Source organism: Myotis myotis, unplaced genomic scaffold (genome assembly GCF_014108235.1).
Source record: "Myotis myotis isolate mMyoMyo1 unplaced genomic scaffold, mMyoMyo1.p scaffold_m19_p_13, whole genome shotgun sequence".
Lineage (NCBI taxonomy): Eukaryota > Metazoa > Chordata > Mammalia > Chiroptera > Vespertilionidae > Myotis > Myotis myotis.
Window position 1 is genome coordinate 20,574,672 of NW_023416317.1, and position 16,246 is coordinate 20,590,917.

Sequence of the window (16,246 nt, forward strand, 5' to 3'; positions counted from 1 at the left end):
AGATAGGACTGCTGCACAGAACTGGGACCTTTGGAGTGCATTTCCCTGGGAGGCTCTTGTCCTGGACTCAGATGGGCACTGGGCTGTGCAGTTACAGCTGCATGGGGGGCATTCTGATCTGCCCTGCAAGCTCAGCCCATTCCATTCCCTATAACTGGAGACTAATTTGACTGGTCCTTCTGACAACTGGTGGTCCCACCCTGCTGAGCTCAGTCCTGCAGGGGGATCAGAGTGCTGTGCAGAGCTCATCTCCCTGGGAGGCTCACGTGTGGGACTGAGACAAGTGCTGGGTTGTGGGGTTGAGGCGCATGGGAAAGGATATATATTGCCCCCCTGTAGGCTCGGCTGATTCCACCCCCAATAGGAGACAGTTGTGTTCTATCCTCCTGAGTCCAGATGGCCCTGCCCTACCGAGCTTGCAGAGGTTGGTTTCACTCAACCTGAACCTGCAGCGTGCTCCTTCCAGGGGAGATAGGGTCAGAGACTCTGGCATAGACTGAGTGGTATGGCTCTGGAATAGGGGCCACTTTCACCCCATTGAGTGCCAAGCCATGCTGTCCCCCAAGTAGAAGACCCACGACCCCCATCCCCCTGATCCCAGTCACCTGCCCTATTGAGCTCATGCCTTGTGGAAGGGTCTGAAGGATGTGACCAGCTGGAGCCCATTCTACAGTCTCTCCACAGGAGGCTCACAAGGAAGACCAGGTGACCCCAGGGAGTAGCAGTGTGGCCAACAGGAGGAGGCGGACCTCAGGGTGCCTTGGAACTTTTACGGATATGCCCTGGTTCAGAACTGGAGGAAGCTGACCATTGCACACAGCTTGGCACCTCCCATGCATACCCAGGCCCAGTAGAAGCAGCCACAAGCAGCAAAGTGTGTGGTAGCTCTAGACAGGTAGCCCAAGGTCGGTTACAGGGAGTGTCTGAAATCAATCTGCACTGGAACCCCACCCAAGTGGAGCCAGAACCAACACAACCAGCGGTGGGCTTCAGACCACACCAGAGCACGATCCAACTAACACAAGTGACACACCCAAAGGGAGATCCCAGCAGGCACCAGACCCTGCTGGAAACAACCCCACCTCAGGGGATAGCTGCTGCAAAGTGGCTCATACACTGTCATCAAGGTCTATCCTTACAGTCAGCCAGCCTGAGGGTTAAACCCATCCGCGAACAGGCCAACAGCACTCAAGACTCAACTGCAACAGGAGGGAACACACAACCTGCACAGGAGGCATTCTGGGAGCCCCTAGCTCAGGTGATCAGGAAGATTGCACTACTGAGCCCCAGAGGAAAACTCCAACATAAAACCACTATAACAAGTTTGGGAGTCATAGCAAATATAGATAATACACAGTGAAAACACAGCAGGCAGACAAAATGGGGAGACAAAGAAATCTGCCTCATATAAAAGAATAAGAGTAACCCCCAGAAAAAGAAATAAATGAAATGGAAGCAACCAAGATACCAGATGCAGATTTCAAAACACTTATTATCTGTATGTACAAGCAATACTATCTATAGTTTATAGTAGGAGTATGAAGCCACCTTGGGAAGGATGCAAACCAACATCAGAATAGCTTTGGTGGGTGGAGGAGGGAAGGATTGGCAGTGGGGGTGGGGAAGCGGGAAGGGTTCCCACTAGGTTTTATTTCCTCAGGATGGACAGAAGGGCATCCGCAGCACAGATGTCAATACATCAACATGTGTTGTACTGTGGACTGTGATAGACTATTGTTTTCACCTCTTGTGGATGTTTGAATCACTTCATATACACCGTTATACATGCGTACATCTATACATACACATTTAATTTTTTTAAAGAGCTCAGGAGAACACATGGAATAATGTCAATGAATTATAGAATGCCTTCTGATTTAAAAATAAAAAAATTGAATATGTGGTGGGGGGAAGGCCTGTTTCATTTTACTTATTCAGTGTTTCCCATAATTCAATGCTTCTTACCCCTGAAACTTTCCCCCTTTTCTATTTTTTTCTTTATTTCTAATCATCTGGATTATACAAGTTTCACAGACCACACTTTGAGAAATGAAATTTTTTTTTGAGACAAAAAGGCCCAGAAAAAAATTAAAGAGAACACCACCAGTTCACTGAAGTTAATGTCAAATTGAGTTTGATTTTGACCAACATGAAAAATAAGTTGGAATGTCTGACCTTTCTTAAGTAGCAAAGGCACAGCAGTCATTCAAAAGCCAGGGTCCACACTCTGCCTCCTTGTAAACATCACTTCAAGAGATGCTGCTTTGAGAACTACTGATGTAGATAACGTAAAATTCAGCAGGGGCCATACCTACTGCTTAAAACGTGTAACTTCATAAGAAAAAAATTCCAGCTATTTCAAAATAAAAAAGTCTATTTCGCAAGTGTTTTACTGCACAACTATTTTGAGCGAAGCATTTTCTTTTCTAGACCATAAACTGCATTGCTATTCAAATAAATGGAATTATTGGATACCACAGAAGTACTTATTTACGCATAAGGCTATAATGGTTTAAAAATAAACACTGCAATACATTGGACATTGATCTGAAAAGTACAAAAGTTGCCATCCGAGGACCTGCACACCATAGTACTGTTTTGCTGCAGTGCTCCTAAGCTGTCCTGAGAAGGCAGCATGCACCGAGGGTAATCATTTGTATGGCACTTTATAATTTAAAAATAAGTTCATGCATTATGTTACCAGGCGAGAAATGGGTATTTCATACATTCATGCAATTCACAGCCCACAGGGTGACAATTATTCTACTTATTTTACAAAGGCCCCCGAGAAGTTCAGTGTCATTGAACTGGTCTAGGTCCCACCTCAGGTAACTGACAGAGCTGAATCAGAACCTGGGTCTGTGAAGCCAGACCCCTCCCTTGTAAATTGGGGATTATACACCGCACTCACCTCGAGGCTCCTGGAGAACACACGATGACCCATGCCAGGCATTGGTGAATTTCCTTGATCATTATCATTTCTAACTTTTTAAAATATAACTTCAACCTGATTATAGTTTAATACAAACCAGTGCTCAGCTTTACAATGCAAGGGCAACACTTTCTCACTTACTAGCATTGTTGTCAAATACTCCTCCTGGGTGTTTTAAAGTCACCTGTTTGAGGAATTTCAGATGTTTGGCTTTTTTTGCTATGCAGTTATGCTCATGTAGAAAACAATCTTGATTAGTCACAGAGAGATGGTCTCAGACATTTAGGTCAGTATAAGCTTCTGGGTTGGTTTGTTCCCCCCTACCTTTGTCCTGAGGACAACTAACACCTTGGCATTTGACAAGGCATACATCGACTATTTGTTGCCTCTTTCCATTGGGGTTTTCTAGCTATGACACTATAAACAGGCTTCAGAGTAAAAGAAAAACAACAACATCTTTAGAAAGTTTTTCTCCTTATGCTCAAACCAAGCATTTTGTTGAAGACAATGAAGGCTGCAGTAACACAGGGAACCTTTTTAGAAGACTCAGCAGGATCATTGAAGCCATGTGTTTAATGAGTGAGGATGCATCATCACCAGTCTCATGATCAGATTTCCCATGCAACCCTGAATTTCATGTAATTCTATTTTTCCTTTGGTTTTAGCTAATTAATACAACACGATTTATTAGAGAAATGAGTCTTCAAAAGCCAGCATTTCTCAGGAGTTTCCAAATTGTGAATCCAGAAAATCAGAGCAGTCTTTTTGTAGAGTGTAGATGTGCTATATTATATCTGTAACATACTGGCTGCATCACTCAAAGTTTAGATACAAATCCTCTCTGAGTGTGTTCTTGTGCCTTCTCTGTTCCTCTAAATTTACAGATAGATCCCTACTTAAGAGTTCTGGAAGAATTCTTGCTACTTGTGTGTGTGTTAAATGAACCGTACTATTTAGAATCTAGGAATAGGAAGTAAAATAAATCATCCGTAAATGGTACATGAACTTACCTTGTGTCCAACAGCGGTGGATGCAAAACTGCTAAGATTTCATGAATACAGAGCATACCACCTCACAGCTACTGTTTCACTTGGTAATGAGAAACAGGACATAAAGCAGAGTCATACCTGGGGTCTTGGTGTCTGTTTCCAGCATAAGGACAGGAAAGCGTCTGATTTGCTCACCAGCTGCTCATCAGTGCCCAGCCTCCTGGCTGGCAGGTGGCAGGCAATCGGCACATCTCTACAGAATAAATGATTGAATGAGTGAGTGAGTGAAGGCGAAATCACTGTACCCAACAGAAAAATTATTTATTCTACATTTAAGGGAGGGGGGGAATGTAGGCTGTGTTGAGGCACGTGCAAGATTGAAGTAGCTTCAAACCTTGATAAAAGTAGGTCTGCAAATTACCACTTACAACTTATTATGATAACACTATAAAAGTCAATCTATAGTCATTTGACTCTGCATCAGAGCTGGAGAAGGCACTTTGATTGACCGAATCTTTGGTCAACCCAAGTCAATTCCAGAGATGCGGGACAGATCTTTCCCAGACAAAGGCCTTTTATTATGAGAAGGTCTAGGAGCAGAAGACACAACAAAATCCAGTGCCACATGGGTGGGCCTTTTACCGGTAAGCTCAGGGCTGGCTAATTAGAAAGCATGATATCGACTGATAATCTTGCTAATGTTACAAAGCATCCAGAGGAAGGCTGGAGCCATCTCAGAACAGAGAAGAAATAGTCGCAGGCGTCCAAAGTGATCGGTGTGTTCCTCAGTGGTGCATCGTTTCCATTTTTACTGTGCACCCAACTCATCACAGATATTATAATTCTGCTTCTGCCTTTGCAAATACAGGGTCACGGCACCACTGACTTTTTCACATTTTTCTTTCAGGCCCCGCTGCAAAAAAGAAGTACGTCAGTTATAATAACCTGGTTATCTAAGCTGTTCCATGCCTTGGGACCACGGAGGAGGCAGACCCTCAGTTATTTTGTCATCCAACCTGGCATAGGACTCTTTTGGTCCTGCCCGCTGCCCATCACTGGAGGAGCATCCTCCGCCGGAAGACCAACGTTAGAGGATCCAAGTGTCCTACGCAGCTGCTTTATGAAATATTCCTACTTTATCTTGGCTTAATAAGTCACTGGCATCAGCACTGCCAACTTGGCTGCAGTTCTGGACCTTCCCTACGGAAGGCAGTGTTGAGACTCAAGTCCCACCCAGGCTCTCTAGGACGAACCGCTGAGAGCCACAGTGACTGTTTCTGGGGCTGACCCGTCTTTCTACGTATGTACTTCCAGGTTGCGAGGTTTTGAAATTTTCTGTACAGTTTGTGAGGACTTTTGCACTTTGCCATCCGATGTTGTACCTCGGTTCACTGTTTGTTTTCAAATGCCCTGTTTTCATAGAGCCCTATTCTCTCAGACGGCAAAATATTGGGGGAAATTTTAAGACAAAATTTTCAAAAGATCTCGGCGGACTAAAATATATATTTAAACCGCATACACACATGACTGTACTAGGTATAATTATGATTATAATACCATCGCAAATCATGTTATTTTTTTTAAGACAAAAAGATACTTAAAGACCAATAACTGTGCTGATATAGTAGGTCCCACCTATCTCTCGATAGGTCACACAAAAGGAAGGTAGAGGCTGAACTGAATAGAGGTCTTGTTCGGAATGCATGCCGGTAATGTATTTTACAGTACATGTTAATAATACGTTCAATATTTGTATTTGTGTTCTCTTCTGTTATTTTATTTAGGGTATTTGGATATTTTGCAATAATTTTAATAATGATCAAGCTCTTTGAAGAAAAGAATATGGATTTTTCATGTCTTGAGGTTTTGTTCATGCCCCCCTATGACTGACCAGTGTGATAAGGACTTTAAAAAAAAAGCATGTATGTTTTTTACTGTTTGTAATAAGTACTTTCGTTAATCTTGCTGCTTATGTGCCAATTTAGTGGAAACACACCCTTGCTGAAAAATTCCTTCTTTCCATTCTCTTTCAATTCTGTGATATTGTCCAAGAATGTATCAATAAAATACTTTGGTTAACTTTTTTATTTTCTGCAGTAACTATTTTTAGTTGTTTTTCCCCTTTCAGTTACAGTTTATTTTGTAAAATCTGAAGTTAGGGAACAATGGAGCCCACAGTTGTTAAAGACACAAGCCGGAGCCCACAGCTGCAGCCAGACCTCAAAGAAAGGAGCTCTACAAAGGCCACACATTTTGTTTTTTCATAATTGAAGTTGAAGCCTGACAACCCTCCACATTTACTCAGCAAGTTACCTATCAAAAATACAGCAAAAATGCCAGAGGGAACGGGAAAGCAAAGAAGAAATACTAGTTTCAATAAACAGCAATCTGGGGACAGTTAAGTGAAAAGATAAATCTCTCCGCCAAACTTAAAGGACATAAGTGAGTAAAGATAACTAACAAAGCATTTGTCTATATTTGCAAACAGTTTCTGTGGCCATATTGTTGATGGCAAGACTAAGATTTGAGGGTCCCAAATCACAACAATAGGGAATACCCTCATGAGTTAACTAATAGTAACTTGGGGGACAGAAGCACAAAAGACTATTTGCAGAATGATATTGGTGCTTAGCACTCAGGGATGGACCCCCAAAATCTAAAATGTATTTAAATGACCCCCTGTGCATCTCACTGATGAATTTCCTACTGTAACTAACAAAACCCACACCTGACTCCACCTTTGGCATCCGCTGACCCCTCCCGCTGCCTCTCAGCTCCCTGGGCCCAAGTCATGTGTGTGCAAACCTAGGAAACTCATATCAACAGCTTACTGAGAAAAACTAAAATACCTCTCAATTTCCCCTTTCCCTTAATCACACCTCAAATGATAGACCATGGGGGAAAATGCAAAGCAAAACAAAAACGAACTTGGACTAATCACATGTTTAAGTTGGGGAGACAAACAACTTACTATAAAACCTGGGCCCCTCTCCTTCCAGCTCTCCTTGAAAATGTGACATAAACCTACTGAACCCATTTCCTCAACTGGAAAATGAGTCAATATTACTCCCTATCTCCTAGGTCTAAGAGGATTGCAAGAAAATCTTTTCACATGGCTAACTTACCATACGTATTAGCTACTATCACCACCACCACCAATAGCATCAGCACCCATCAAGCTTGTTACATTTTGTCTTAAAAATAACATGTGCAGTATTCCCCATTGCAGGAACTAAAGGAGAATCTGTACCATAGAATATGAGCAAGCCAGCCTGTCTTCTGGCCATTTCATAGAAAAAAAAATTTTTTCCCCACAAAGAAGCTGAATAAGAGCCTATCCCACTTATTCAAATGTCTAACCAAGAGTGTGGGGAAACAGCAAAAGCAATTCCATTTAGGTTTGGAAAGAGCAGGCTGCCAAAGACCTTTGCCCTGAGGCTGGATCCTCAGGGCAGAACTGAGGTTAAGAGTGATCATGACCATCACAAGGATAAAAGCTAAAGCTTCTACAGCACCATGTGCAAGACATTATTGTTTTTTAAAATATATTTTTATTGATTTCAGAGAGGGAGAGAGATAGAAACATCAATGATGAGAGAGAATTCTGCACGCCCCACACTGTGGATCAAGCTTGCAACTTGGGCATGTGCCCTGACCAGGAATCCAACTGTCACCTCCTGCTTCATAGGTCGATGCTCAACCATTGAGCATGCTGGCCAGGCAAGACATTATATGCATTGTATATTTTATATATTATAAACTTTATGTATATAAATATCCTATGTATATTTCATAAACATCAATTTAATCTTCAAAATGAAGTTCTAACATTTTCCACAACCCCCATCACCAACACAATAGTTGAATGAAAGTGTGCCAGTAGCCATAGGACAGATCTAGTAGAAAGTATTGTCATATAGAAAGCAACGAATGTCTACCCCTCTAGCCACTCAGGTTCCCTTGCTCTTCCTCACATACACCAAGCATCTCCCGCCTCTCTTCTCTTGCTTGGCACTCTTTCCCCAAATATCTGCATGATTCCACTGTCTCACTTATTTCTAGTTTCTTCTTAACCATCGTCATGATGGAGGTCTTTTAGGCCCCTACCAAACAGGGCAGTCAGCCGTGCCACATCAGAGTGGATTCATCTTTCTTTACAACACATCATTATTGGACTTGATGGATTTATTTATTTTGGCGGTCTCTTCTGCAGTAACACCTAGGAGATAGGACATTCTCTGTTTTGCTCACTGCGGTTTCCCAGCACTTAGAACAGTGCCTGACAAGGAGTAGTCATTCCATAAATATTTGTAAAAGAATCAGTGAAAGGAAGAATAGATGGATATAAAGTTAAAGAGCTCTAGACTATGAAAGGAGGGCTGGAGGAGCCTGAGTCAGTGGGTGTAGCAGGCTCTATGTCAAGGGGGCTTGGGGCTGGGTCTTTAAGGACAGACAAGACTCAGGTAATCAAGAGAGGAGACGAGACTGAACACTTTACACTCAGCCTGGGCAGTAAAGGAGAGAGCTACTACGACTATTAGGCGGGGTTTCTTTTCATCAAAAGATGAACCACCTCCTTAGGAAGCAAAGTGGGAGCTTGAAGCAGACAGCTAGATATTCTACATCAGAAACCCTTCACCTGAAGGAGGACGGGAGACACAGGGAGGGGGCTCAGCAGGAAAGCACAGGTTCAGAACTGGAACCAGAACACCCAGGTTAGAGCCCCGAGCTCCACCACTGACCAACTGTGTGATCTTGGGCTGCCCTCGCACCCTGGGATCCTTATCTTTCCATCTTTACAATGGAGACAGAGCACAGATTCTGGTCTTTTCATTAATCAGGCCACTCGGTTGAACTTGTTTGTCTCATAATTAAAACGTGTTCAAATCTGAACACAAAAATCTAAAACCATGCTGGAGGTAATGGCTGGGGTATAAGCAGGGAAAAATAATCACTGATTTGCTGTCAACATGATGAACTCTGCCTAAGGTATCCAGCAGGGCTTTTGGCTACTGTTTTACACACATAAATGCAATTAGGTTCCAATGGACTAAAAATCCCTCAATCCCTGAACCAGTTGCTGCTGCTGTGTTACTTCTTACTTGAGATGTTTTCCTCTATTAAATTACCCTGTTGTAAAATTTGCTTTATCACGCCTTCTCTTGAATGTTTGTTCAGATCCTCATAATTATATCTATTCTCTACCCTTCTGAACACAAGTGAGAAGTCTGCCTTACCAACCAGTCCTCCGCCAACATTCAGGAATGACAGAAGCTGGAATAGGCCCTGGAGGCTTCTACCAGAGATCCAGGACTTCGCTGGCTTGGTGCATTAGGTGGATATGGGTGAGGTCATTTCTCTAGCTGGAACCCGCACCTCCCACTCCCCAAACAAAACAAAACAAAAAAGAACAAAACAAACCTGCAGAAATAACCAGGTTGTGTTATTTCCCTTTGCTCAATAAATAACGTTAAGAAGAAATGAACCAAAGCAAAGGACATCTGCCATGCCTTGTGAAATCAACACACTTATATCCACGCTGTCTCTGCCCCTCCATCACAGAAGAGAAGTCAGACCAGCAATCCTATCATTCATGACTCCTGAGTGAATTATGGGGCTGGCTTTTTCTCTCCAAGTCTTAATAAAGGCATTGGCCTGGAATTCTGCCAGGGAATCAAATCAGGTCCATAAGTTATCCCCAAGGCCTTTCCTCACTGAATTTCTGGTCGTGTTGCACCACCTCAATACACTGAGCACACGCCCATTCCCCAGGACTCCTCATAGGGGGAGTGGGAAGACCAGGCCTGTCTTGAAACCTGAGGAAAGCCCTGGCTTCCTCATATTTCCAAACTCATCACTAAGCTATGGCATCAAACATTGGTTCCTGACCTTGATTTTGACCTAGGAGTCTATTTTGTTTGACCAAGGGGCAGTAATGTGAGTACTGCCCAAGCAGGTATGGGTAACTCAAGCACATCATTCTCATAGAACACCCATTTCTCTCATTCATGTGACCTGCCTGTCATCTGCCTTTCTTTGACCCTGAACCTTCACTACCCTTCATGTCTCATAGGCCAGTATGTTCATCCTGCCTTTTCCTGCCCCAGACTTTTACTAACTTTAAAAGAAGTTAGTATATCAACTAATAAAGAGAAAATGAAGGCAGGTTGCACATTCTGATTTCTTTCCTATAACTTATCTTTACAAAAGGTATTCGAACCCAGTCACCTTGTTAACAACGCAGATTCTGATTCAGCAGGTAGGGCCAGGATTCTGCATTTCTAATAAACTCGCTGGAGGTGCTCGCGCTGCTGGTACTTGAACTGGAATCCGGTTCTTGGCCTGTGCACTAGATTCGCCAAGCGGCTTTAACATGTATCCTTGGCCAGACTCAACAGTCCATTGTAATCGCTCTGGGGTAAAACAAAAAAGCTTGGGCATTTTTGTTTTGTCCTCCACAAGCGTCACAGGTGCTTTTCATAAGCAGGGTGGAAGATGAATGTTCTAACCTGGTGATCCCAAGCTTCAGTGATCATCAGCATTCCCTGGAAGCTTATCAAAGCACCCAAGGCTGGGCCCCAGCCCAGAGTGTCATTCAGTAGGTCCAGGCTGGGGGCTCATCATTTGCATTTCTAAACTTCCCAGGTGATGCTGATGCTACTGGTCCAGGGACCACAGTTCGTGAACCACTGGTCAAGTCCAAGCAACCAAACTGCTCTTCCTACATTCTGCCTTTGCACATGGCAAAAGGTTAAAGCAAACACGCAAAAGACTCTTTTATGGCTCTAACGCATTTGGCAAACCTCACTCAGGCTGGACTTCAAGCTGTGACACTATTCTTGTCTCCATCACCGTTTTGCTCTGGTCTGCTTTGGACCCCCTTCCAGCTTTTGCTCACATTTGTGAAAACCTAACTCACCGGAAAGTGTACAATATACCCACATTGGTCTCTTTAAATCATGTTTTCTTTTTCTTTCCTGGGGCCATAGTCAGAGACTCAGAAACTGACTTTTCAGTACCTTGCCCTACTCTTGGGTCTGCCATCTTCCTATTTCTGGTTTCAGGTTCATTACCAGATTCCATCTTTTTATTCTACTTTATTTTTTAAATATATTTTTATGGATTTCAGAGAGGAAGGGAGATGGAAAGCTGGGTAGAAACATCAATGATGAGAAAGAATCATTGATTGGCTGCCTCCTACACACCCCACACTGGGGATCAAGCCCACAACCCAGGCCTGTGCCTTGACCAGAATGGAACTGTCACCTCTATTTCAACTTTTAAAAATTTTATTCTAAACTTATTATTAGTGCAGTTTTAGGTTTACAGAAAAAAATTGATCAGAAAATGCAGACAATTCCCATATACCTTTGCAAAGCCTCCTCTGTCCACCGGGCTGTGCCACCGGCTGCCACCCTCCTCCCCCCCCCCCCCCCCCCCGTTTCGGGAGCTCAGACGACACTGGTGCTTTCCCCTAAGCTTCCTCTCCACCAGGCCCGTGGAACTGTCCACATGAGGTTCAGAGAAGCACTTCCTTTCTCTTCCCCGCCCCCTGGGTGTTATAAATGCAGCGGGAGAGCATTCAATCAATAAATGATTGGAGCACCTGCTCTAGGTACACGAGGCGCTGACCTCAATTCTTGGGGACACGGCAGTTAGGGAAGAAGCCAACCCCTGGGCTGGAGAAGCTTGGTTCTCGAGCAGGTGTCTAGTGTCTCACCCACCGGTGGCCCCTTCAAGAAGGGCGTCCAGCGTCAGCCACTGCAGACAAGCCAACCCAGAGCTTCACTTTCCTCACTGCCTTCCCTTCCACTTGGGAAATCTGTACCTGCTGGCTCTTTGTTTTGCTTGCTGTTACTTTATGATTTACTGCCTGGGGGCTCCAAGAGGACGTGAAGATCCAAACAGGCGGATCCCCAGCTGAGTACACACCTGGTTCCATAGCTGAGAAATTGCATTTGTCTCTCAGCTGTAGGGACCTATTCACGACAAGAATGGGGAATCCCAGGGAGCAATTATTCTAACTCCGAGTCAGCAGCCAGCTAACAGCATCCCTTGTTAGAGAAACTGGCATGATTTTTACCTTCTCCTTTAAATAAACAGTGCAGTTCTGCATCTGGCGACTGAGCTGGACAATGGAGGTGTCTGTCTTAGTCACTGTCATCCTCCCAGTGAGCATTTACTACCAGAGAAACTGGGTCAGGCAGTCACCCTGGTCCCAAGCGGGCCGGGCTGACTTGCTATTCCCCAGACATTGTGTGCACAGAGAGACATCAGGCACTTCTATGTGCTCAGCACTGTGTTAAGCAATTCAGAATCATCTCATTTAATTTTGTAAACAGTTCTATATGTGGGAGGAACTTATTTTATCATTTTAAAGAGTAGCCAAAGGAAGCACAGAATAGAATAATTTTCTTAATGTCATACAATTGATAAGTTGCAAAGCTAGGATTTGATCCCAGATCTTACTGATTCTGAACCAATGCTATTAAATTCTAAATTATAATGCCCATGATACAATTTCATGTTCACTCCAAAATAGTAATTACAATCACAATAAAATTATAAACCCTTCACCAGGATGAAATAAGATTTTTACTAGTTAAATGTATGTATGGGCAATACATAATCCACACTAATAAAAGAGAAATATGCAAATTGGTGTCATCCACTACGCCCACCAGCCAATCAGAATGACTATGCAAATTAACCCAACAACGATGGCAGTTAATTTGCATACACAGGCGTGGAGCAAAGACAGAAGGCTCCGGCCAGAGTGAAGACTGAAGACTGAAGAGGCTTGGCTTCTCTGCTGCAGCCACAGCGGAGAAGCCAAGCTTCACTGCGGCCAGAGGGGAGAAGCCAAGCCTCACTGCGGCCGGACCAAAAGCCTGGGTCCCGGAAGAAAACCGGTGCCGACAGCCAGGGGAAGGAAGGCCTATTGCACAAATCTCTTCGTGCAATGGGCCTCTAGTCTTTATAACAAGACTAGAGGCTCGGTGCATGAAATTCGTGCACTCGGGTGGGGGGGGTGGGTCCCTCAGCCAGGATTGTGAGAGGACGCAAGCCAGGCCGAGGGACCCCACCAGTGCACAATGGGGGCCAGGAAGGGATGCGGGAGGTTGGTCAGCAAGGGAGGGACTGCAGGAGGGCTCCAGGGCATGTCCGGCCCGTCTCACTCAGTCCTGATCTGCTGGACTCCAGCAGCAAGCTAACCTACAAGTAGGAGCGCCTGCCCCCTGGTGGTCAGTGCATCTCATAGCGAGCAGTTGAGTGGCCTTAGCATATCATTAGCATATTATGCTTTGATTGGTTGAATAGACGACTGGACGACCAGACACTTAGCTTTTATTATATAGGATAGTATTATACAGTATTAAAGTGATTAATTAGCATTAAAAGTGATCCAGAAAAACAAATGTTATAGAAAAATGTCCATATAGTTATTTTCAAGGTAAGTCCAACTACATAAATATACATGCTATGATAAAGCTTGCAATAATATACAAAATGAGTTATGCAATTATGAATTACTTTTTACTCTCAATTTTTTCTGTACTTTTTGTTTCCTTTGCAATGAGCATGTCCTTGTTCACTTATTATCAGGGGGGAAAGTTAGTTTTACAATCATCCTGTGGGTTTCTAAAACTGCAAACCAGCACAGCGCAATGCTGGCTCCCTGCTAGAAAATACCTCTGGGCACAAACTCCGAAACAGCTCTTCTGGACCATGCATTTCCATTAGCATCTCCTGAGGGCTTTTAAAAAATACTCATGCCCAGGCTCTACCCAGACTGATTAAAACTAAAATTTTAGAGGTTGACATGGACATTTCAAATCTCCCCATAGTGAGATTTTGAGAGAAACACGGACTCCAGGGATCAGGACTTGCATGAATACAAGGAATTAGGAATGACAAACACCCCCCACAGCATAGCACGCACCACACCAAACCCCCAGACTCCACAGGACCGAGAAGCCGAAACCCGCAATGGGACAGAAGGACAGTGAGAAATGGAATAAGCATTTGGATCTTTGTCATGGATAGAAATCAGAAAAAGAACGATTCATATGAAAAACATTGGGAACACACGCTCAGATTATACACAAAATAATTCCAAATGAATTAAGGACATAAATGTCAAAAGAAAAAGGGAGGCTATTAAAAGGAAATATAAAGGGGATCTCCTCCTAACCTTTCATGTAAGAAATAGTTTCTTAAGGAAGACAGAAGAGAACTAACCATAAAAGGAACAATGAAAAATTTTGAACATATTAAAATTCACACTACTATTCATAAAAAGAATACTTTAAACAAAGTTGAAGTAAAACTACAATCTGTAAGACAATGTTTGCAATACATATGCCAACAAATGATTAATATTAAAAGTACATATTGGAATGCTTAGACATATGCACATGGAAAATACATATTAGGAATATGTATATGGAATGCACACATGTAAACAATATGTTAAATATATGCCCTAGAAGTAGGTTTGATATATAATAAGTCAGTAAGTAAAGGCAAATGACTCACTGCTGAAAAGAATAGGCATTCTGCAAAAAAGAAATTTTAAGACTAGTAAACATATAAAGAGATGCTGAATTTCAACAGTAACCAGAGGAAAGAAATTAAGGTCACAATGAGGGACCCTTTACACCCCACCCCATTCAACTGGCAATATGTTTTAAAAAGTGAGTAAAAGGCTCTCAGAGGTAGCGGGTTTAAAGTTCTAACCGGTACTGCCATTTGGGCTAACAATGTCCATTTTATAAAGTTGAATTTTTGTGTTCATTATGACCCCGCAGCTCCACTGCTTGTATCTACCCAAGAAGCACTTTCCGACAGGTGATTCAAGAGACATGTAGAAGACATTTATCATAAATAGCTCTGTTCACAATTATGAAAACCTGAAAATAGCCCAACATCCTTGACAGAAAAAATAGACCAGTAAACTACAGTGAAGTCATACAATGGAATATTATACAGTAGTGATATCAATAAAATTACTTTGATAAATCATAATATAATATTAGGTGAAACAAGCAAATCCTAGAAGACTATAAAACTTAGGATCATGGTTACCTCTAGGGACAAACAGGGACTGAGATAAGGAAGAAGGACATAGTTAGATGTGAATTACTGGTAATGAGTTCTTGGGCTAGGTATAAGTTAACAGGTGCTCATTACTATATTACATTATCTATAACAGAGGTCCTCAAACGTTTTAAACAGGGGGCCAGTTCACTGTCCCTCAGACATTCCACACATGCGCACTGCAGGCCCAGGACGAGTCGGCTGCTAAGCAGGACAGGCAGCAGCGGCAAAAACACCCGGTGGGCCGGATAAATGTTTTCGGCGGGCTGCATGTGGCCCACGGGCCATAGTTTGAGGACCCCTGATCTATAATAAAAGTGTAATATGCTAATTAGACTGCACAGCTGAACGACCTTCCGGATGTCCTTCCGGATGAAGCCGGGGCTGCGAGGGCTGAGCCCCTTGCAAGATTTTGAGCATCAGGCTTCTAGTGTTTAATAATAAAAGTGTAATATGCTAATTAGACCGGATGACCTTCTGGACGAAGCTGGGGCTGCAAGGGAAGCTCAGGTCCTGGATGCCAGAGGGAAGCTGGTGCTGGCAGCCAGGGGAAAGAAGGCCTGCTCTTGCACAAATTTCATGCATCGGGCCTCTAGTTAAAATATAAAGAAGGGTGGGGCCTAGCTCAGTGGTTGAGCATTGACCTATGAATTAGGAGGTCACAGTTTGATTCCAGGTAAGGACACGTGCCCGGGTTGCAGGCTCGATCACCAGTGGGGGACATGCAGGGGCAGCCAATCAATTATTCTCGCTCATCATTGATGTTTCCCATCTCTATCTCCCTCTCCCTTTCTCTGAAATTAAAAAAAAACCCACATATTTAAAACAAACAAAAAGTAAGTTATAAAAATAAAGAAAGAAAGAAGGGTGGGGATAGATCAATAATGATATTTATCAAGGATGACAACCACCTAAGTGCTTCTGTGGCTATACACAAAATATATACACAATGATCTCAACTAAGATCCCAGTCGTCCCACTATACAGCTTGAAATGACATGAGTATCGTGCTTCTTGGATTATCTGCTGAGCCACATTCTTTAAGGGATTTCAGAGTTAGCAAAGCTCCACCATATCTGCGGCCCCACTTAATTAGGTGTGCAATTCTGTTAGAGGGGTGGTTCTCTTCCCATTTGACAGACGATGAAACGGGAGGAATTCAGTTTAGTCAACTGAGCTAGTTTTACTGCTATCAAGTGATGGAGCTTTCAAAGCTAGAATCTAG

General features: G+C 43.2%; 1 protein-coding gene across 1 annotated transcript in view; it reads left to right on the forward strand.

The window, feature by feature from the left end:
• The window catches only part of GRM7 (glutamate metabotropic receptor 7), a 756,022-nt gene extending 750,018 nt beyond the window's left edge, over window positions 1-6,004 (forward strand). The window contains exon 10 of the mRNA XM_036332027.1: window positions 4,829-6,004. Coding sequence (XP_036187920.1) covers window positions 4,829-4,878 — 50 coding nt within the window. The 3' untranslated portion in view covers window positions 4,879-6,004. The remainder of the gene's footprint in view (window positions 1-4,828) is intronic.
• The last annotated feature ends 10,242 nt before the right edge of the window (window positions 6,005-16,246 follow it).